Raw genomic sequence first — 23,757 nt, forward strand, 5'->3', positions numbered from 1 at the left:
TGGTCGCCAAGGACTTATTTAACTTCTTTTTCATGATGTCCTGGAGCGCCAAGGACGTGTTTTTCGTGTTTTATAACATGGTAAAAAAAAAAAATATATATATATATATATATATATATATAAAATAAAATAAAAGATATATGGTGGCGGTCTGGGCCTTTTGGCGCCCCCTGGTGGCGATGAGCACTTTGTGACTGTAATTGTCTGTGAAAGGTGCTCTATAAATAAACTTTACTTACTCCTCCTACTTACAACTCCCCTCCGAGTTGTGATACTCAAATCCTAGAGACGAGTTCTGATAATTCAGATAATTAATCATATCTACAGCGGGTTAATTCCGCAGTGACAGTTAGGAATCAAAAAGGCAGCATTTCTTGAGATAAAACCAAAGTAATATTTTACAAAACAAATTACTGTAATGTCTATTCTTACTCAATTGTACGTGGCTACTAAACAGAGAAGATATCATTTTTAGAGTTAGGACGTTTCTGTAATACCCGCCCAGGTTCTGAAAACACCTGTCTCGGTTATACCCAGTATAATTATGTTTTAACCCATTCTGGGCGGGAACCCCTCTTGGTGTTTCAAACATTACGTTGCACTTTAGCTATTGAAAAATAGCAGATCTACAAGCTCATAGCGCGCCACCGAGTGGCGCGCTACGAGCTTGTAGGTCTGCTATTTTTGAAAAGTCGTGAAAATGTAGTGCAAATCTTTGAATATATATTCTTTCAGAGCCAACGTTTTTAACTAAAATCTTTGCTTCTCGGGGGGGTCCCTGGAACTACATATTTTCAGATGGGGGTCGGCGGCCAATTACATATAATTTCCGGGGTCCTCAACATGAAATATTGAGCACCACCGATATAGAAACATGAGGTATTTCAGAAAACGGACAGGATTTAGAAGACATTTATTTTGCGAATTTTCAAAGTTAGGTCTAAACGGGTTAATACCTGGTTCTGTTGCTGCTGGCTCTGGGCCTGGGCCTGCTGTTGATTCTGATGCTGGAGCTGCTGGGCCTGGTGGTGTTGTTGTTGTTGTTGCTGTGCCTGTTGTTGCTGCTGCTGCTGCTGCTGAAGCTGCTGCAGTTTGAGCTGCTGCTGCTGCTGAGCCTGGAACTGTTGCTGGATGGCTGCGTTCTGCTGCTGCTGCTGCAGGGCATTCTGCTGCTGCTGCTGCTGCTGCTGCTGGGCCTGTTGGAACTGCTGGAATTGGATGGACTGTTGCTGCTGCTGTTGTTGCTGCTGCTGCTGCTGTTGGGCCTGCTGCTGCTGCTGTTGTTGTGCTGCCTGCTGCTGCTGCTGTTGTTGGGCGGCCTGCTGCTGTTGCTGCTGCTGGGCCTGGATCTGCATCTGCTGCATCTGCACATGACTAGGACCTCCTGCTGGCGGATGGATGTGAAGGGAGGAGAGAGAGAGAGAGACATCCTACAGCTTAGATGTTGAGCAGCTAATTATAAGCAGAGTGGTCTGGACTGTTTATTAAAACAAACAAAGAGCCAGACCCAAAGCACTTTTTGTAGCACTTTTTAGTTTTAACGATTTTTTTTCTCCCTCTCTCTCTCTCTTTGCCGTTGTTGTTCAAAGCTAAAAAAACTAATCTTGGCGAGAGGTTATGCAAAAGTCGAAACGCAGCCAGCATCCCACTGTCGCACAGGGTCTGGGAAAGAAGTAGTGCATTTTGTCCAGCGACACAATCAAACAGACCGACAAAATGCAGAGACAGACATACATACTCACAGACAGACATACATACTCACACACCGCTGTGGCAGTGGTGGCCGAATGGATTGCGGAGCGGTCTTGATACCGGAAGGTCGCCAGTTCGAATCAGCGGTCCGACACGTTAAAATTACCACCGCTGAAGTGCCCTTGAGCAAGGCATTGAACCACTACCATGAAATGTTCTATGAGCAGGGCCTGGCTGGAAACAAGTTATTGAGCTTAGCCCAGATACCCTGGGTAAATATAGTAACTTTGCTAGACAGACAGACAGACAGACAGACAGACACCACACATCGGAAGGAAAACACACTCACTGGCTTGCGGGTTTCCAGCCACCCCTGCCATGGCATGCTGCTGGCCTATCTGCATGGGCCCCATGCCGCCCATCGGGGCACCGCTGGGGCGAGGCCCCATGCCGATGCCGCCGGGGGCCACTCCTCCTACCCCTGTCAGGTTAGTCAGGGCATTCATGGCATCTATAGCAGAGAAGGGCAGACAACAGAATACAGAACAGTACAGAGCTCATGAACATGCACTGCCAAAGAGATCAATCGTCGACACCATGGGCAGTATTATGCGTGTCTTAAGTACCAGGTCTTATTACTTAACTTAAGACCTGGAGGCGTGGTCAATGCTGTTTGGCCACTCAGAATAGCCAAATGGCATTGACCACGCCTCCAGGTCTTAAGTTAACAGCTTCCGCGCCATTGCCGACGATTAAAGTCAATTGAAGCTTAATTTTGATACTGGCGCTTAACACCATTGCCGATGGCCTTCGGCAATTGAGCTTTTATAGCGCGTTCGATTGCTCGAGCCAAAATGCTACTCACGTTAGCCGGTTAGCTAGCTGTGTTGTTAGCACAGCATTGGATCGCCCATCTTAGATCGTCGTCGCCATAAGCATCCATTCTATCCATTTCTTTCAATCGCCTGTATCTCCTATTCCTTGTCCCAGATGGCATTTTTGGTCAAAACAGCGTTTCTTTGACGGCACAGAGCTGACAATCTAGAGCTCTCCGGAGCTCCGGCCTGGATTCACATTGTAAACAAGGCCCATCCAGCTGTGTGAAAACTCCTAACGTAGGACTACCGGTTGTGGACCGGAAATGGCGGATTTTCAAAATAAGAGCTCAAATTAAAAAAATGCTGGCGTGAATTAGATCCTAATTTTTCAATAAATGATAGCGGTCTAAGTGTTAAGTAATAAGACCTGGTCCTTAACCCATTTTGACCTGAGATCAGATTCTAAAAATGTCTTTTACATACTGACAGTTTTCTGAAAAAGCTACATTTCTATGTCAGTCGTTCATTTTTCAAAAATAGCAGACCTACAAGCTATGAGCTTGTAGATCTGCTATTTTTCAATAGCTAAAGCATAACATAATGCTAACACCAAAAGGGGTTCCCGCCCAAAATGGGTTAAGACACGCATAATACTGCCCTATGAGTTCAGGTCTCGAGTAGAAGACAACAGAACACAGAACACAGCAAATTAAACCAAATTAAAAAAAAAATAAGGTAGATTAAATGCATATTGTCCACTTACCTGGGCCTCCTTGTGCCTTCTTGTCTGTGAAAAAACAGAATACAGTTTGTTATGATTCAGTTACCATTAGCGCTTCCTGGAAAATACTCGGAATCTCCATTACAAGACAGGAAACGGATCTACACACACAATGAATCTGATTCGTCATCCCACACAATTCAGCGGTACAAGTACTTTAATTGTAAGGTGACGTTGTTGGTCTTACATGTAGGGTTGTCCCGATCGGATCGGGCAATCGGAAATCATGGGCCGATCACGTCATTTTCAAATGATCGGAATCGGATCGGGAGCCAAACAAAAATGTGATCGGGACATCCCTACTTACATGTGTCCTATAGAGGGTATGCGCGTGACATCATCATCAAACCAGGAAGTTATGCGGGAACGCCTACTGAGTGGCAAAAAAACTACTGTCTGGCCTTGACAGCCCATACATCCAAACAGAAAAGTCCTATCTGATTACATTAGATGACTTTAAACATTAAATTCACTTTGTCACTCACTTTGCCACTCGATCTGCCATTCACGTTATGCATGCGCATACCCTCTATTCTTACCTGAAATTGCATGTTGTCAGTCACTTTGCTCCAACTTAAAAGGATTCTCTGACCTATAATGCTGTACAACATGGCTGTCTCTCTCGTCTACTGTGTCCTTTTAGGTCTTTCTTGGCTCCCTCGTGTCTCCATGCTCCACGTTCTAATCCGGGTGGGAGATGGTGAGCAAGCTAACTGCACCTGTATGTGTTGTGTGTGTATCGTTATTTGTACTGTATCCATCGTTACCCATGTGTATTTGTATACAAATTGTGTATCTGTATTGTATGTAGGGCTGTGAATCTTTGGGTGTCCCACGATTCGATTCCAATTCTTGGGGCTCACGATTCGTTTCAACTCGATTCTCAATCCAAAAACGATTTAAAAAAAATCAAAATATTATTTGTTTCCCATTCCATTCAAAACGATTCTCTATTCAAAATGATTCTCGATTCAATACATAGGATTTCATCACAATCTACTCCAGCCAACTGAAGTGACTATACTACAGTACAGTAACTTGAAAATGACTGAAGACATGATGTTTACTGTGATTAGGGTGAGCTTACACTTCATTTTTTAATTATTAATCGATTTTGGATCGTTCATAACGGGAATCGCGATTCTAATTCGAATCGATTTTTTTGACACCCCTAATTGTATGTAATGTTTTACTTGTGTGTATAGGACCCCCTCTAAAATGTTTTACTTATGTGTAATGTTACTTATGTGTAATGTTTTACTTGTGTGTATAGGACCCCCTCTAAAATGAGATGCTGCATCTCAAGATTAATTCATTCTCTCAATAAAGTCAAAGACAAATCTATTATTACTCTGTCTCTACGGCTTCATGTCTTTCAACTTAACAACTTTGTGCAAAAAAAAAGAAGACACAAACAGGACATTGTGTCTTTTAACAGCATTTTCCACATCCTCCACAATTATACTTGCAACAGCTTGGTGCATTTCTGACAGACAGAAGCTTTATCAATTTAACCAGATTATTATTTTTTTTCCTAAATTGGCCAATTAATATTCAGCTATAAAGTACTTTAGGCTGTTTTGAGAAGCCCCTTTGTTTCCTCCTCACAGCTGAATGTGCATCATGCTGCCCTCCACACAGCTTTGTAGTGAGAGGGAGAGAGTGAGGCGGCAGGGGTGCCCAAAAGGTAGATCGCGATCTACCAGTAGATCACAAAGGCTGTGCAGGTAGATCGCATGACATGCCCCTAAAGAATATTTAATTTAACCCATTTTGACCTGAGATCAGATTCTAAAAATGTCTTCTACATCCTGACAGTTTTCTGAAAAAGCTATGTTTCTATGTCAGTCGTTCTTCGATTTTTCAAAAATAGCAGACCTACAAGCTCGTAGCGCGCCACTCGGTGGCGCGCTATGAGCTTGTAGATCTGCTATTTTTCAATAGCTAAAGCATTACATAATGCTAACACCAAAAGGGGTTCCCGCTCAAAATGGGTTAAATATAAAAATAAATTGAATTAAAATTACTTGATTGACATAAAAAAGGGCCTTTCAGCTCAAACCCACAATGCAATCTTATAGTTTCAAGAGTGTTGCTGTGCACAAACGTCAGTAGCATTACTAATTAAATACAAAAAAAACACCTATTCCATGACATATTTAGACTATTTTCAGCAATTTCTGAGGGTAGATGCTTGTTGAGCTGGTCATTTTTAAAGTAGCTCTCAAGTCAAAAAAGCGTGGGCACCCCGGCGGCGGCCCCTTTCGGGACATTCGGTTACCTTTTCTGCATTTTGGACGGCGGTACCCCTAGGGTCCCTTCCTAGTTAATCCACTCTCCATAGGAATGATAGGACGCAGCTTTACACCACTGTCTGTTCACGGAGACCCGCGTGGTCGCTTGAGTGTTGGTGAGACGTTTCAAAGATGCATAAAGTTGCAGTAGGAAAACCACAGAAACGTGTGCGAAGCGGCGTTGCCGTGAAGTATTTTTTATCTATTTTTGAAGTTTTGGCTTCTCTGAAGATTCTCTCTTCCTCACTTCAAGCTGCTTGTCCTAGTTACTGCCTCCGATTGGCCGACCGCGTACATGCTGGACGTTTTTAATGCTGTTTGTGTTGTGGGTCTATTAAATAACTCCTGTTAAGGCCCGAACTTAACTTGTCTTTAATGGTTAATTGGTGGTTAATTTCAAAATAAGAAGAGGACATGTTTCCGCTTTTAAACTGCGTTTCTAAAATGTCTGAGCCCAGTGCGGGAGGCGGGACATGGGAAGTGAGGAAGAGAGAATTTCAGAGAAGCCAAAACCAAAAATAGATTAAAAAATACTTAACTGCAACGCCGATTAACGCCACTTCGCACAAGTTTCCGCGGTCTCCTACTGCTGCTGTATGCATCTTTGAAACATCTCACCAACACTCAAGCGACCGCGCGGGTCTCCGCGGACAGACAGTGGTAAAGCTGCGTCCTATGGAGAGTGGATTAACTAGGAAGGGACCCTAGGGTACCGCCGTCCAAAACACAGAAAAGGTAACCGCGGGTCCCGAAAGGGGCTAAGAGAGTGCCCAGATGGCAGTCTGTCTGGTCCTCCTGCCTTCACGTTGGCCAATTATATTATTAATAATTAACGTCACTGTAAATGTGTGCGAGAATATCCCACATAAGTGCTGTGTGAGAATCAACTAAATGCGTAGTAATAACATAAGCATGGTGGGTTTCTCCTATTTATTTTCCACAAATAAAATGTAATAAAATAAAGAACAATCCTTTACAAAAGATACAACAAACAGATAACAGGACAGATGTTTGACTTACGAATGTCTCTGAAGTGGATGATCAATCTGGCCACCAGGGACAAATATTCTTCCTGAAAAGAATAAAAAAATCATTTTATTAAAAAAAAATGATTATAGAAACATTTTAATATAAACCATTTCTTTATGTTAAAAAAATCTGATTTAGTCTAATGGTTTTTCCACAAATGAGTCTTGAAAAATGGGGGTTGTGTTATAATCAGAGTCGTCTTGTATTGGGGAAAATACGGTTAGATTATATTATTATATCAATGGTTCTCAAAGAGGGGTAAGAAGGGGACCCCCAGTCAGGGGTCCTTGAGTGGGTTCCAGGGGGTCCCAGCTAAATTCTATCCCTTTTATTTTGTATTATTATTATTATTAATACATTGCATTTTATAGCACTTTTCCAAGTGCTCAAAGCGCTTTACAATGGTTCATTCATTCATACATTGGGAGGTGAAGCGGCGAACAGTCGACGCCAGATTCACACACCAATGGTGGCGAGCTCACACCGACAAACTCATTGGAGAAGCCGGGATTCGAACCACGGACCCAGGGATCATTGGACGCCCTGCTCTACCTCCTGAGCCACAGCCGCCAACAATTATAATTATTATAATCCCTTTTATAGCCATGTTTTTATATGCTGGCTAAATGGCTATTCAAAAATAGAATGTCTACCTGGTCACAGGGTGTCACTTTGTGCCACGCTGTGAGCTTGTACATCTGCTATTTTTGATTAGGAGAAATATCAAATGTTATTTTTCTCTTCTTTTGATCTTTTGTTTTCAGAGTGCGTCATTAATGTATTGTGTGGCTAATTAAAACTACAGAATGTCAGTAACTCAGTATGGGGTTGCCCCTTTTCAGCAGAATTAGTTTCTTTGATGAATGTTAAATTGTCAAATTATGCAAACATGCATGAGGAGACGAAGGTGTGTGCAATACAAAGCAAGGACGTGGCTAGCTTGACCACATGAACCCCATCGTCCCAATATTGGGCATGTCATTAGAAGCGACAATTAAAGAATTTCAATATTTATTTTCAAAAATAGCTGCATTTTTTTAATCCATTCTGGGCGGGAACTCCTTTTGGTGTTTTAAGCATTGTGTTATGCTTTAGCTGTAGAAAAATAGCAGATCTACACGCTCATAGCGCAGCACCGAGTGCCACGCTACGAGCTTGTAGGTCTGCTATTTTTTGAAAAATCGTGAAAATGTGGTGCAAATCTTTGAATATATATTCTTTCACAGCGGAACGTTTTTAACTCAAATCTTTACTTCTGGGAGATCCCTGGAACAACATATTTTCAGATGGGGGTCGGCGGCCAATTACATATAATTTTTGGGGTCCTTGACATGAACATGTTTGAGAACCACTGACAGAAAGTTTTTTTCAGAAAACCTGTCATGATTTAGAAGACATTGTAGAATCGTCCTCAGGTCTAAATGGGTTAACAAGCTGTTGTGACACACTGTGAGTTTGTAAATGCAGATATTTTCAGTTCACTTAAGTTTACAACAGGAAAGCATTGGCAGCAAAAAGGGAATCAACAGAAATATCGAGTTGCCCTCTAGACATTTTCCTGCGTCACTGTGTGACGCAGGAAAATTAATTCACAAATTTTGAAAATTGTTCACATTTCTGTCAAACGTTCGCTTATATAATGACATGGCCAAGACAGGGATGGCAGATTTGAAAGTGCAATGTTGGCACTGATGGTTCGGGATGACTAGTTACTCACTCTCGATTTGGCTTTCACATAAACGTGGTTCTCCATGTCATTGCTGGTTTTAGTGTGTCCGGTACCAGCCTTCCTCATCGCCTCTTCACTGGAAAGAGAAACAGTCAGATGATGAGTAGGCAGCAGACAAAAACGTTTAGTGATTCTGATTCATTTGTACCAATAACTGTGATTCAATCACAGCACACACACAGCCATGCCAATATCTCGGAGTGAAATTTGAAGATCATGTACCATTATGCCCACATACATACCCAGCTGAACGTAAAAGGCCTAAAAAGATATATGGGTATAATTCCAATACATACACTATTCAGAGCCACAGGCGAGAGCGTTCTAGTAACGAGTAAGCACTTGTATCCTTGTAGCCTTGGATCAAGACTATCAATAGATATTAGTATTTTATCCAGTCTGACTTTTACTTTCTCATCTATGATAATTATGCAAATGTCAATTAAATCGATAAAAGTACACCTATGATAGTCTTGAGCCAAGGCTAAGTAAACGTTGATTGATTGATTGAAGTAGGCTATTTATTAACAGTTTGCAAAATTACAGTACATTTCAAGCACAACTCAATACAAAAACTGTTAACAGTGAGTGGACGACCCAATAAAGCACTACACTTGTTTACAAGAGGGTCCACCTTGTTCAATTCATCCTAACATTTAGAGACGTACAAATATACACTTCCATATAGCCAAAAAGAACAGGAAATCATCATAAAGGAGGTAAAAAGGGAAAAGAAAACATATACAGTGAGGGGGGAAATGGGGGTGGAAAGAGAATGGTAATAATTATATAGAATATTGTTTGGACCAATGATGTATTGATTTTAACTGAAGCCTCGGTACCTCTCCAATTATAAGACAGAACCACTATTTAATACATATTTTGACTATGAACATTGATGACGTCACACGACTCACTGACCAACGAGGTTAGCTCGCTGGCTAACCGTAGCATGCTAACGTTAGCCCAGTACAGACAGTGCTGCCTCTGCTGCGACAAATCAGCCAAACATGATTGTATTTTACATGCAATCAACATCATCATTTACATGCAATCAATTATTTCGCAATTGTTTTCCCCTCCGTACTGCAAGTGCAACACACACACACTGACACTAACCCAGCTGGATGAGTTTAGCTTAGCCAAAAAAAAAAAAACAGGCTTAAAAAGGCTACGGAAATAACGCATGTTTGTAATTGTACAAGAAAAGAAAGAAAGGGGGGGGGGGAAATGAAGGCTCACATTTGTGTAACAACTTTTTGTCGAAACTGCGGGCTCCGCCAGTCGCTGTCTGGTCCGGGTACCTCCATGGCGGGTTGTTTATTTATTTTAACTTGAAACTGGAGGTTGGATGTGTTGTTATCGATCCTCTAGTAGAGAGCTGTGCTCTGAGTCTGACAAGCAAACACCGCCTACCAACCAACTCATTCTCCTTCTTCTTGTTTTGGAGGATGGTCAACGTGTTTCGTGGATTACCTCCACCTATAGGCAATGCAAGGCATGGTTATTTTATTGTATTAATATATCTGGAATCTGGATAGTTCTTTTAATTAAGAAGAGGTCAAGAGAGTGTACAAATGGAACATGTTTTACACTCTCAAGAGTCACAGACTTCCTAAGCCTGCATGGTGTTCTTCAGAATATCTTTGTGAAGACTGCGCACTATATGGAAGAGAGGGCACTAGGGAAGAGTAGGCACCAGGGCAGGTGGGCACCGGCAAAACTGGGCACTGGGCACTAGGAAGAGTGGACACTTTGGGGTGGGTGGAGTAGAGTGGGCACAAGTGACATAGGGAAGAGTGGGCACCAGGGAAACTGGGCACTCGGAAGAGTGGACACTTTGGGGTTGAGAAGAGTGGGCACTAGGGAAATCTGGGCGCCGGGAAGACTGGGCACACAGGAAGAAGAGTCCTTTAATACTTTTCCTCTGTCACAAAACAAGTAATTAATTTACTGTGCATGTACAACACATAACTACCGTCATTGAAAATGTTGAAACCTTGTCAGGTTGATAGATTCTCACGAATGGATTTTTTTTGTCTCTCTTGTGACTATATACAGTATCATAGTATGCTGACGATAATCTGTACTTGCTAATCACTAAAAAGGATGTTCACAAAATATGAATGCGTTCTGTTTGAATGCTTTCACAGTCTTCAGCAGCTGAGTCATGCTACAACTATTAGTAATACGTCCAGAATCAAGCCATCTGTTGCGTTTCATGCCCAGCTAGCTCAATAAACAGAATGACTCAGCCTTTGTTCAAACTCCCTGGAACTCATGGCGCTTGATGATGTACAGGAAATCCTGTGCCTGTGACTTTTTGTTTTAGCTGCATAAGGGCTTTCAACACCCATCATGAACATTTCTAGATGGGCCACTGACCCTTATTTGTGGATATCGGTACCATTAGATCCATTCATAATTGCTTCAATAAGCAATAAACAATAGAGGGGGCAAAGTTTCCATGTGATGTTTGTATTGCTATGTCTGTAGTTTATAAAATGATATGACAGCAATGTCAAAATAGCAGCTGATTACTTGCTTTCCGCCCTTATTACTGTACTGGACTGTACTGTATATGGTGAATGACATGACACTGCAACTAATGGGTCAATTTGGGTGATACTGCTATCAAAGTATATACGTTTCTGATTTGCTGAGTTGATTTATGAGGTGACTGAAGCTATTCAAGTTCATATGTCAAATGTTACCAAAATGTGCATATTGCCTTTTCCCTCAATAACACCTTTTGGTTTTGGTCCAAGGGCTGTGCACATCCAGTGAATTGCTAACAGTTGTCCATACTGTATACTCTACTATATGGGATCTGGTGCAGATGGGTGAGTCTGCACTGCAGAGAGCATCTCCATATTCTAGTCTGGCAATTAGCAATTTGGCACAGAGAGTGTGGAGAAATAGACATTCTTTACATGGTGGGAGTTGACTGGAATTAGCCTCTGCTCTCCTGGCACAGACACATTCTGGTAGCGAATCTTGTTCACGTCACTGGTGGTCCTTCACATGAAAATGTTTAAGAACCACTGCTTTCTGGAGAGTGGACCAATCTAGCTAATTATGCATGTGTGTGCCCACACCCTCTCCAGGTGCACGATCCCATCATACCAACTGATTACAAGTTGGAACCAGCTGTCTTCTCTGCAGGACACAGACTCACAGAGGGCATTTGAGAAACAAGGAGGTTGACTTTTCTAACACTGCACTTTTTGGCATCCTATGTATAGCTATTAGTGTTTGGTGGCAAATATTTTAGGAAGCGATACTCGTGTTTGTCGATGATAGTAGTAGGTGCAATGCTACCCATAGAGCTTTCAGGTGTTCTGGCACTGTTGCTATTATCAACTGTCAGTGGTGCAAACGCCATTCGTACTTTCAAAGAGGGACCCATGATTACCAAGGGCCCTGTTACTGCTTCTGGCAGTCAGCAACAGTTAAAAGTTACATCTCAGTCTTCTGATGATGTCTCCCCTGTACGTATAAAGTGCACAGCGACGCACATGCTTATCCTGGTACATGCAGACCTGTATAACAATGGAGGAGGTCACATAATATCTCCTGGAGAAGTCTGTTTAGGACAAGCAATGCAGCCATGCACTCGCCCGTGCCAAGCTTTTGCTGTCAGTGACACCGAATATGTCGTTGAAGCTGGACTGAATGATTGTGGCTCCATGTTAACTGTAAGTATCTGCTACTTGTTGTTTTATTTAAAGCTGCAATCTGGACCTTGTTTTAATGACAAATGTTATTTAAACCAATCTGTGTGGTAAGAGTACGTATGTTTATACAATATCAACATCTGCAGTGGTTGGAGGTGATCTGGTCTCCCTACTTTTCCAATGAGACGTAGGACACCCACTGGTTCACAAGTAATAGTACTGCCTGAAGCTCATGAACACAACATTTCACCAAAAAGCGGTAGACATTATTTTGGTCTCATGCTGGAGATCAAGCGCATAGGTTATATATTGCAGCTTTAAGGAAATCATCTCTGACCATGTTTCTTTTCCACCACATTTAATCGATACACTTTAAAAGAGTATGTTGCTCATGTTCAACCTTATCTTCGTATAACTGGTCCGGTCCTCAACTAATGGTCATTATAGGATGGAACCATTTCTGTTTTACTCCCGGGTCTCAGAGGTGGTTTGTGGAAACTTTTCTCCAATGACGGGGGATATCAAGCTAATGGAAAGTACAACCTTTTCTCTTCCTGAAAAGATGTTGGCGCACTGAACTTGAAGCATAAAAAGAATACAAAAAAATGATGTGTGTTTTTTAATTGCCACAGATTGTCATTGGAGTCAGTAAAGTGATGTTTCTTTCTCCACAGCCCTATACTCTGAGACGCAGATCAAGTAGACTCCTTTAAAAGATGTCAACTCAAAAGTGACAAGATGTCTCTGCCTGTGTTAAATCCATAGATATCTGATGACTCATTGATCTACTCAAACGAGTTGATGATCACGCCAACTGCCAATTCCCATGTCATTACGAGGAAGAACAAAGCTGTGGTGCATGTCTCCTGTCATTATAAAAGGTTTGACACTTGTGTGAGCTGTGTCCTACACTTTGTCGTGCATTGAATATGCATACAGACAATGAAAATAACCAGTCTACCAACTCACAGCTCATCTTGTGAACTTGTAGATCTATTTCCGTGTGTGTGTGTGTGTGTGTTTAAAGTTATTTTGTCAGTCACACTGTCATTCACTCACACAGGACTCACTTGGTGAGCACTCACCCTCATCACGCCATTGCTTCGCGGAAGAAGCCAGCCTCTGAGTCCGAGTTCTCACTAAAGCTAATGACTGGTATGTATGAAGTGTGCAGTGAAGTGTGCCAAAGTATGAATGTTTGGTGACTCTTTGTCTTTCATGTGTGTACCCTACATGAGAGCAGACATCATGATGGTTTGTCTCTTGTGACATCTTCAAAGTCAATTTGAAGATTAGCTATTCCTATAGTTTTCTGTGGGACTTTTGGGGCTCTGTTATTGACATAAATGACTAAAGCCCTTTGACAAGAAATGCATATAATCTCATGTCAATTCATGGCATGCGAAGGTTCTGGCTTAGCACCCCCCCCCCCCCCCCCCCTGAGCTCTTGGGGCCCTGCCTGGACCAAGGAAAAGACCTGTTTGATACGACCTTGCTGTATGAAACTGTTACTCAGGTCAAAAGAACTTGTGTCCCAAATGGATCCAATGTAGTTATTTAGTGATCTTTCTTGTTAATACTTATCATTGGATATATTTATAAAAACCACAGACACTTTCACTTAAATGAGCAAAAACGGAGCATCTACATCCGTGGTTTTCAACCAAAATGATTGGTTTCATTTTACACTCAAGAGATAAAGCGCTACGAGTCCATTTGGTTACCACCAACTCTATCATTTAGCTGGGAACCACCTGGAACCCCCTCAAGGACCACTGGTGGTCCCCGGGGGCCACTGGATGAGGGACCACTGATCTACATGCTCGCAACACGTCGTGGAGACGGCAGGTTTCTACCCGACAGCCAATGACGGTGTCTTGTTACTCTTTATGCAGATAACTGGAGAAAGGAAAGGTCTTCAAATGCCGTGTACATGGGAGACATGCTCTACATCAAAGCGTCTTACACCGGTCCTGGTCAGGAGTCAAGACGGCTGTTTGTGGATAACTGTGTCGCCACTCTGGACCCTGATGTCACCTCGGTTCCTAGATACGACTTCATTGAAAACTATGGGTAGACACACACACGTCTCTCACACACACACACACACACACACACATTTCTTGTTGATACAAACAATGCATATTGAACTGGGGCCTGTTTCACGAAACTTGGATTAACTAATCCAGGATTAAAGCCAAAACCAGCCACTTAACTACCCCAAAGATATTGTCTACATTTTACCACTACTCTTAACTTCAAACTTCATAATGAAATCGTCATACTAAATGTAACAGAATTCTTAATATTGTAAGCATAATGATATTGTAGCATCGTGATATTTGGCCATAACTCCCTCCTTTGAGGGAGCTACCTTTTGGGGAAGGGGGTTGTTGCCCAGACAGGGGCCAGACTGGTGAACCGTGGGCCATGGGTCCAATAGTGGGTGAAATGTTACAATGGTAATATGTTGTAAAACAATGAGTAATGGTAATATTTAGTAATTGTTATCACCTTTACAAACAAATTACAAAATAAATGTATAATTCTTCTTGCACCACAGCAAACCTATGCTGGGGGAACATTCACCAAAAGTGTCTGATCTACAAGGTCACAAGCTGTTATGATGAGGTTGTGCACTGTGCAGCCTATATATTTTGGTTCTTTGATTTTGTATATAGTGCTTAAATTAGTCCTTTAATGCAGACCGATTAAAACAAGGCAACATAAACCCATAATTGAATAAGTGTGATTGTCATTGGTTTGATCAGATTGACTGCTTAATAAACAGTAAAGACAGATCAGGATTAGGTTAAACTTGGCTGTTAGCCTGGTCCGTAGCAGGCTAAATCCACAGCATTAGTTTCCATGGTAACTAAATGTGGCATTGTTTCATGAAACTGAATCAAGCCTCAACATATCCAGGTTAACTGGCAAACTTAATCTAGCAAGATTAACCAGCTTTCATGAAACCGGTTAATTGCTGATCCAGGATATATTAAACCAGGATATCTGTTAAATCCCGGTTTAATCTCTAATCCAAGTTTCACGGGCCCCTGGTGTGTGTGTCCGTGTGTGTCCGTGTGTGTCCGTGTGTCCCCCCCCCCCCCCCCCCCCCCACAGGAAAATGTGCTGATGCATCTCAAGGGGTTTATACTTTGCTAATAATATTGCTATCGCTGCAAAACTGTTACTTTTTCAGAAGAGAGAAAATTGAGAATGCATGTTAACAAGTTAAGATTATACACCATTGAAACAAACTGCAATCATGGCTGTGGGTGAATGGTTGGTGAACCGACCATAATGCAATGTGTCTGGTTTGACTTTAAAGAGTGTGTTAAAAATGTCTATTTCGTAGGTGTTTCACTGATTCAAAATTCGATTCAAATTCTCAATTTGAAACGCAAGTGAGAATCCCTCGCATGAATCCCCTTCATGTGAAGAATCAAAAGTCAAGAATGCAGAATCCTTCCAGCAGCCTTGAATTTAAGATTGAAGCTTTCTTATTCCATCAGGATCGACGTAACTCTGTGAGTCGTTCATGAATCATTGCAGATCTTGTACAACGGTACGGAAGGATTTTTTTTTTTTTAATGTTTTCTGTCCTCCTGTAGGTTTTCATCACATGCACGCTAAAGGCCACGACTGAAAGAAGCAGCCCGACCGACAAGGCCTGCAATTATGCAAATTCAAGGTTATTTCACTGATCTATATTTTTGAGATTTTGTAATATGGTGACTAAAATATTTTCCCACAAATGGCCACTCCTTCCATGTCATGTAAAACATTATACAAATGTACAATATTGCAAGTACATTTAACCACTTGAACTAAAGTGTTTCTATTATGGGGGCAAACTTTTTGATAAAAAAATAGCCGATCTACAAGCTCACAATGCCGTGCAATGAGCCCTGTAGATCTGCTATTTTCACAATATTTAGTCAAACTGCCTCAACTCCTACCAAGTGCTTATCTGGGTGGGGGGGGGTCCCCCAGTTCACATTATTCTGTGGGCTCACGGCCTGAAAAGGTTGAGAACCACTGCAGTGTATGACATATTTATTTAGGTCTCATGCGGATAAGAATGTTATTGCTAACCATTTACAGCAGGGGTGCCCAAAAGGTAGATCACGATCTACCAGTAGATCACATGATATGCCCCGAAAGAATATTTAATTAAAATATTTATTGACATCAAAAGGGCCTGTCAGCTCAAACCCACAATGCAATATTTTGTTTTCAAGAGGTTGTAGGTTGCTGTGCACAAAAACATTTGCAGCATTACAAATCAAATGCAAAAAACTCTCCCCCTCTATTTCCCATTCCAAGTGCATTGGTCTTATAATGTAACGCCAGCTCCGCTAGTCCAAAGCCCCCCTCAGGTACATATTTAAACTATTTTGAGAATATCTTTCCGGTGGGTAGATATTGTTGAGGTGGTCATTTTGAAAGTAGCTCTCTAGTCAAAAAAAAGTGTGGGCACCCCTGATTTACAGTATATATGTCCCATTCATGTGACACAGTTTGGAGGTAAGGCTTTTTGATATCTCTCTTTTAGATGGACACATGTGGATGTGAATGATGATGGTGATGTCTGTAGCTGTTGTGAAACTACCTGTAACACTGACCAGCTACAACATCAAGGTATGTAAACTTGGGATATGTTTAATGTATATGCATTTTAATGAATGGCTTTTCTTTTTTTTACTTTACAGACCATGTAGAATGTGACGTCCCATTTCATAAACGTGTCGAACTGTGTAACCTTTTTGGAAAATCGATCTACAAACTCACAATGTCATTGTGAGCTTGTAGATTGGCTATTTTCAAAATAGACGGCACATGTTTCAGTACCATTTGATATCATTTTATGTTTTATTTTTCAGATACTGTGGTCGTTTACAGCATGGAGACACTTGATGTGACCATATTGACCAGAGACTAGCATGATGATCACCTTTTGAATAATAAACGATAACATTGTTTTTTATGCTCTGATGAAGCATCTGATGTAGCCGAAACGCGTAAGCGTTCCTTTTTGGTGTGTGCCAATAAAGAAATGGAAATGTGAGTACTTTGTCCACCGCTTGTTTAATTTTTGGATGTGGTACCTTTTTGGAATTTTTTTTAATTCCTGTTTTTTGATGTATACTGGATTTGGGTCTGGCACTCCACTGAAAACCATTGCTGATGCGCAACCTCTTTTTCTCATTTAACATTGTTTTTGTGTGTGTGTGTGTGGCGCAGGTTGGTGCCTTGCATGGTGTGATGTAAAGCACTTTGGATAAAGGTGCTACATAAATGTATCATTTATTTGACCGGGACTATCTGCTTTGCCTAGAGTACTAGAGTACTTTGTCCACCACTAATTAATTAGCCATTTTCTCTGGAAGATTAGGGAAGAAGCTAGACCCACATGCACTGGATTCACAGATCTGGATTATCAAATCCAACAAAAAAAAATCTTCATGCTGGGTTTTGTTCTGATTTAGTGAAATCAAATTATTTCTACTCTAAGAGGTAGCCTACTTTACATCAAAGGGTCATATTGTATAATGGCAATCAAATTACACTGGTACACAGAACAAATGGGTATATTTTAGATATGGTAAATGGTCAATTTTATATAGCGCTTTTATCCAAGACGCTTTACACACCGAGGCCGGAGGAAACCGTTCAAGTCACCAACCTGCACATCGGGAGCAATTAGGGGTTCATAGTCTTGCTCAAGGACACTTCGGCACTAACTGGGGAGCCTGGGTTTGAACTTTGAACCTTGCGGTTCCCATCCGGTCACTCTACTCGAGCCACTTTGTTTTTACAAGATATAAAACCTTATTTCAAAATCATACATTTGATTTATCCTTTAAGACAGGTTCTTTCAAGATTTAAAGACTAAGTGAGTTTACAACATTGAAAATGAGACCATTATTTACTTTACTGAATGTCCATGTACAATATTTTTGTTTTTAGTCACTGATTGACTGGTTCAATTCATTCCGTTTTAAGATTTGTTAAAAATAAATTGATTGTAAAATGTTGATAATGAAACTATTTTGTTAGGAACATTTTATTCACAAGTACAAGGAAAAGGAACCCATACAACACGTAAACACAAAGATCAGGCAGTTTGGAACATTGCATGGCCGCAAACATGTTTTAAAATAAATATGTAAATCAATAACCAGGTGTATAGTTTTGTGCTGTCCAAAATGTTTTTTTTTTTTTTTGTAATGTGAAAAACTGACATAGTTGGCTACACAAATGAAATTGAAGATTCACTCAAAAAAAAATTGCAGCCTTTGTGTAATGTTTATCAATGGTGATTGTGGGGAAAAAGAAAAAAAAACTGCCCCAGTGGGTTAATATATTAATATTGTTTATGCCTGACTGCAAGGCACTTTTTATTCATAAATAAGTATCTACTGACATCTACTGGCCACTTTTGGCAACTTCAACAAAATGAGAATGAAATGCATAAATACAATTAGGAAATGTATGATCAAGTGGAACAATGGCTTAAACCTAAGTGTTCAAAGAATACAGTGTTTCTAACAAACAACACAGAACCCAAGAAACTACTCGGAACAGGGAAACAGAGTAATGCAGTTCCACAGGGTCTGAACAGTTTGACTCATCAAGGCCTCCATCCTGTTGGTCTTACATCATTGCCATCATGGACTGCAAGGATTTGCGCATTGCTGCCATATCTTGCTGTTGCTGTCAATAAATTGTTGTACAAAAAAAGAGATAGCAAAACATTACACATGTTTTTAAGACAGACTTGCTGTTTGTCAAAGGTAAGACAGAATGCAGTACATTTCATGAGTATTCTATTCGTCTCACAGTGCGAGCCCATTATTATAAATAGTCAATGTGTTTCAGAGGTTTAAATGAATAAAGGTTCAAGTGTTAGCAGGTTGACTTACTGTGTCCATGAGGACTTTCTTTTGAAGCATTGCCACTTCCTGGCGTAGCTCACTGTGAATCGTCTCCTGTTGGCTGTAGTGGGTCTTCTCCACTGCTTCAAGGGCCTGTAAACACAAGATAGAATAGTAAGGATTTACCTTGTACTCTCAATGCAAATTAAACAATTGTCAATATGAACAAGAACTGCTTTCAAAATTCATTGCAAATGTTGATGCAATCATGAAGATGAGGTCAGCCTTTATTAAATACTCAGTGTGAAATATATATTTCATTTCAACAGTCAAATTATAAATAAAACTAGTACAATGGACATGGCTTCATTGTTTATATCTTTATCAATGCCATTGTTCATATGTCAATGTGTTTGAGAATGGAAACATGAAAAAATCCTTACTACCTACCTGGGTGTACTGATCTAAGAGCTGCTTGAGAGTGTTGAGCCTCTGGCGCTGTGCGACCCTCATCTGCTGAAACAGCTTATGTTGCTGTTGGAACATAGTCTGCAAACACACAGTCAAGTATTAACTAAAAGTGCATTTAATCTGTAGAAAATACAGTAGGGCTTAAGTTAAGGGCTGTATAGTAACTAAGTGCATTTATTCATTCACTTTTGTTTTGTTCAAGGCATTGGTGATCAGTGGTCGGACTGTCCAAAATCATGATTGGCATCAGACCCGTTATCCTTTCAGCCTCAATGTCTGACTGTACCTCGTGCTGTTGGTTTGACTAATTAAGTATTCAATCAATAATCAAACCTGATTGATGTCCTCAGTATGTGTGGAAAGTGGAAAGGAAACATTACCATCATTTTGTCCTGTTGCTCCTTGGCCTTGATCATATCTGTGTCCCACTGGTGCAACACAGCATTGAGCTGAGAGCTGTAGTCATCAGCCACTTTACTCCTGCAACGATAGAACACACTTCATCACATAGAGTAGTATACACAACCTTCATTTGACCCAAAGAGTTTCCCCAGGCACAAAGACACAGAGAACGGCACAGCAAGCGTCATCAGCTGTGTTGAGCTGCCTCGCCACACCGTCAGGAAATACAAGCCAGTGCAGTTTTTTACAAGGCGTAAGAGTAACAGACAGATTTCCTTTAGACTTTTGTACTAAGTAATTAAGATACCATGTAAACATCAAACTTAGCAACATGTTACCTAAATAACATTATTGGCGTTTGAGGTTGTAGTTTAAGTTCCTCATTGATGGTATTATCAATCTAGTTATTCAACTACTAAAGTGTTTATCAAATGCTATTTTATGGTTGTCTTCTGTAATAAATAAGGCTTAAAGGTTTGAGCATGTGGTGAACATATTATTGACTAGCGTTATTGTTGCCCTCTATTGGAGCAATGATGTGTAATATTGTGGGTTGGGGGTTGCGGGTACATTATGGTTCCACTTAGTGCTAAAATAAATAGACAAATAGAAATATTAAGGGAATCTTGACATATTTGTTTATTTTTAAATTGTATAAATAGGGGTAGGACCAGATAAGCTTAGGCTTCATTCCTACTCCTTTTCGAACAATTGTACTATATTTTGTTTTGCCTTTGTTTTAACATTTTGTTTTTCTTTTAATGTATTATTGTATTTTTTGTATTTTTTATTGTCATTTCATTTAAAAGAGTTCGAAATAAACATTCATTCATTCATACATAATATTAGTACAGATGCTAGGTTTGATGACACCTGGCTGGTATACTAGTTTCTATGAAGCACTATATTGTTTTTTATTTGCACTTTACTTACAGTGTTGATTGATAGAATGAACACTTTATTAGTCAGAAATGTGAACAGCCCGAGGTACAGCCAGACATTTAGGCTAAAAGGATAACACACAAAAAGTCCTGTGGACTTGTTTCCATTGTGGTCCTGCACATTCAAGTCATTTATTCTGATCGTACACTTCTAAGTGTATCTGGATATACGCTCAAATTGTAAAATTTAGATTAGAACATCGCTAAACCCTTCTTATCCAAGTGAGGGCATCGGATATCAGCCCAGCCCTCGCCCACAGCTCAGGTTCATACACCGGCCCTTGGATATAGATAATCTTGAGCAATGATGCCTGGGCGAATCTCTTCTACAAAAATGTGTCCATTTAATAAATATGAAACGATTCAATCATAAAATAACAGAACAGAAAATCAATTGTGTACCTCTCCTTCTGCTGTGCTTCCCACTGCTGCTCCATCTTCTGCTGACAGCTCTTGGTTATGGTCTTGGCGAAGGTCTCCACGCGCTGTCGCTTGGCCAAGAAGGCCTTACTGACGTCAGCTACAGCACACAGAAACACATTATAGTCATTCGAGTTTGAAATGTGAGAAAGAGAGACGTGTGACACTGCAGAGGCAACTTACCTCCAAATTTGTCCAACATGCCCAACACTTCCCCTCTGCAGATTAAGGTAAACGACAATGCACATGTATTTAGTCAACATTTAAAAATATATATATATTAACCACACAAACACATGCAGCATCCTTATTCTTGTAATTTGGCAAATAAAGAGAGGCGATCTACAAGCTGGGCTGCTGGGGACCCCGGTAAACACAGTGTTTAGGGTTGAAGTGGTTAATGATAAACTGCTGTTAGCCTTACCCCTCGTGGGGGCCAGCATCCTCTTCATCATCCAAAGGGTGCTTCCTTCCCTTCAGAGATTCCACTGAAATTGAAACGTGAAACCAGATTAGTTATTTGGCTCAAATAAGTCAGACACCGAGGTTTATGTATAATGTATTTTATAATTGTGTTTCCTTTGCTTGATGTTTTGTGTAATTTAAAGCACACTGAATAACCAAGTTGTTATTGAAATGTGGCATACAAATAAAATGTCCTTGCCTTGCCTAGATTTCAACCTCATGCATTTGTCTATAATTTCTCTGCCAACATGTAAGCGTGCACACACACACACACACACACACACACACACACACACACACACACACACAGTCCATACCTTTCTGGTCCAAGTCCTTCAGGGGTTTGGGTGAAGATGACAAATCTTTACCTTTGGCCTTTTGACCGCTTCCCCTGCGAGTTGCCATGTTCTGTGTAGGACACATTACATTAGGATTAATTAATAATGTGTTGAATTATTTTCTGTAAACATTACATTAGAAACAAATTCACAACGCTTTATTATTTATGGACAAACGGAAAAGAACACTGTTGTGTAGGCCTAGACACAATGTAATGGTGCTGTAGTCCCTCTGTTGTGTTTAGTACAACACTAGGCTAGTGTTGTACTCAACGCAACAGAGGGACTACAGCACCATAACAAAGCAGACAACACAATATTAATAGTTTGCTAGATTCACTGGAGGATTATATTCATGAACTATTGCACAAAACGACACACATTTAGTAAAATGTCTAAAATATCCTCTCAACGCTCATTGAGAACCACGTACTGAACCTGTGAGCTAGCTTGTATTCTGCTACGTCACGACGAAGTCTAAATGAAACAAGTGAATTATGACTCATAATTCGGTCAAATCTTAAACATAACTACCAGTAGAGTTTGTTAACACTCACCTCTGTAAGTAAGGGTATTTTTTAGACGGCAGTAGTGGTGAATAATTGAATATAAGCTGATAAACGAGCTGCTGCTTCGCTGCAGACAGAAGAACTAAGTAAAGACGGAGTGAGGTCTCGAGACGAAGTTCAGCGCGAGACACAAAAAGGGCGCTCAAAACCTTGACGGTTATAAGCTTCGTCCGTACGGCGGTGCCGCTCACCGAAAACAGCCGAGCTAGCTCCGAAAATAGCCGAACTACGACGAACTAGCTCCGAAAAGAAACACACACACATAGTGCAGCAGATTAAGTCAATATATCATAAGAATCGTTCACTTGATCATACAAGCACCAAATTTGGCACACAAGTGCTTCAGAACCTACTCTCTCAGAAAAGTACGTTGTCCACTTGAAAAAACAAAATGGCCACCATTTTTCAAGATGGCTGCCTTTCAAAATGGTTTTAAACAGTGTTTGAACTATAGTTTGATTGAATAATGTTATTGTGATGGCCTATACATCGAAATGTATGTTTCTGAGTATGAGAAATCCAATTCTGCATTTAGCAAATCAAAATTATTGAATATTATGATGATACAATGGGAATTAAACGAAAAGCTGGGGCAGATTAAGTCAATATTCCATAAGAATCTTTCACTTGGTGGTACAACCAAATTTGGCACACATGATGTCCAGGATGTACATGCTATGAAAAGCACTTTATCCAGCTGAAAATCCAAGATGGCTGCCAGTATTCAAGATGGGCGGCTCGTCAAATGCAAGAAAACAAAACAACAAAAAGGTTTTCGAAGTAGAATTTAAATGTGTTAATGATCCAAACATCAAAATGAAAGTATTCTGACTGTAATAACTTAATGGTGTTGGAATTGAATTCCAATATGGCCGCCAGTTTGCAAGATGCAGCTATTACGTTACTCAAAATTAGCGTTTTCGGAAGCTGTATGATCATAGATATTGTTGAAGGGCAACATCATTCGTTGATCATGCATTGAAATGCTGTGATCAAGCTCTATTGGTTTGTAATTTTGTATATAAGAGTGGTCAAAGCACAACCAGGACACACTGGTGACATCACTGCTGTGAGACTCCGCATGGGGTTCAGTGTCGGCTTGTAGCGTAGCTGTAGTTGTGGTTTACTAACTGTTGTAGTGTACTAACTGTAGTTTGTTGTATAGGCTACTTTAGTGTCCTAAATGCTAATTAGCCCCTGTATATATCTCCACTAGAAGTTTAGTTAGTTGTAGTATTGTAGTTAGATAG

General features: G+C 40.6%; 3 protein-coding genes across 5 annotated transcripts in view; 1 reads left to right on the forward strand and 2 right to left on the reverse strand.

Moving 5' to 3' along the window:
- med15 (mediator complex subunit 15) overlaps window positions 1-9,784 on the reverse strand; it is a 32,723-nt gene extending 22,939 nt beyond the window's left edge. For 2 of the 3 annotated variants that reach the window (XM_079521352.1, XM_079521350.1), the window contains exons 1-6: window positions 9,586-9,784; window positions 8,332-8,419; window positions 6,606-6,657; window positions 3,274-3,297; window positions 2,042-2,203; window positions 957-1,387 (exon numbers count right to left, since the gene is read on the reverse strand). In XM_079521352.1, the coding sequence (XP_079377478.1) occupies window positions 957-1,387; window positions 2,042-2,203; window positions 3,274-3,297; window positions 6,606-6,657; window positions 8,332-8,419; window positions 9,586-9,653 (825 nt within the window). In that variant the 5' untranslated portion in view covers window positions 9,654-9,784. The remainder of the gene's footprint in view (window positions 1-956; window positions 1,388-2,041; window positions 2,204-3,273; window positions 3,298-6,605; window positions 6,658-8,331; window positions 8,420-9,585) is intronic. The other variant, XM_079521351.1, reaches the window with a different exon arrangement.
- Window positions 9,785-11,426: 1,642 nt separating this feature from the next.
- LOC306937533 (zona pellucida sperm-binding protein 3-like) lies at window positions 11,427-17,091 on the forward strand. Its single transcript, XM_079521366.1, has 8 exons — window positions 11,427-12,041; window positions 12,786-12,901; window positions 13,084-13,175; window positions 13,916-14,093; window positions 15,379-15,550; window positions 15,635-15,714; window positions 16,579-16,664; window positions 16,907-17,091. The coding sequence occupies exons 1-8, from the start codon at window positions 11,640-11,642 to the stop codon at window positions 16,963-16,965; spliced, it is 1,185 nt and encodes a 394-aa protein (XP_079377492.1). The 5' UTR covers window positions 11,427-11,639; the 3' UTR covers window positions 16,966-17,091.
- Window positions 17,092-18,221: 1,130 nt separating this feature from the next.
- sycp3 (synaptonemal complex protein 3) lies at window positions 18,222-22,622 on the reverse strand. The gene is made up of 9 exons (XM_079521379.1): window positions 22,496-22,622; window positions 21,918-22,008; window positions 21,560-21,623; window positions 21,319-21,353; window positions 21,118-21,235; window positions 19,753-19,852; window positions 19,352-19,450; window positions 18,950-19,054; window positions 18,222-18,740 (listed from the first exon to the last, which is right to left on the reverse strand). The coding sequence occupies exons 2-9, from the start codon at window positions 22,003-22,005 to the stop codon at window positions 18,681-18,683; spliced, it is 669 nt and encodes a 222-aa protein (XP_079377505.1). The 5' UTR covers window positions 22,006-22,008; window positions 22,496-22,622; the 3' UTR covers window positions 18,222-18,680.
- Window positions 22,623-23,757: the final 1,135 nt, after the last annotated feature.

Source organism: Electrona antarctica (genome assembly GCF_951216825.1).
Source record: "Electrona antarctica genome assembly, chromosome: 14".
In the NCBI taxonomy this organism is placed as follows: Eukaryota; Metazoa; Chordata; class Actinopteri; order Myctophiformes; family Myctophidae; genus Electrona; species Electrona antarctica.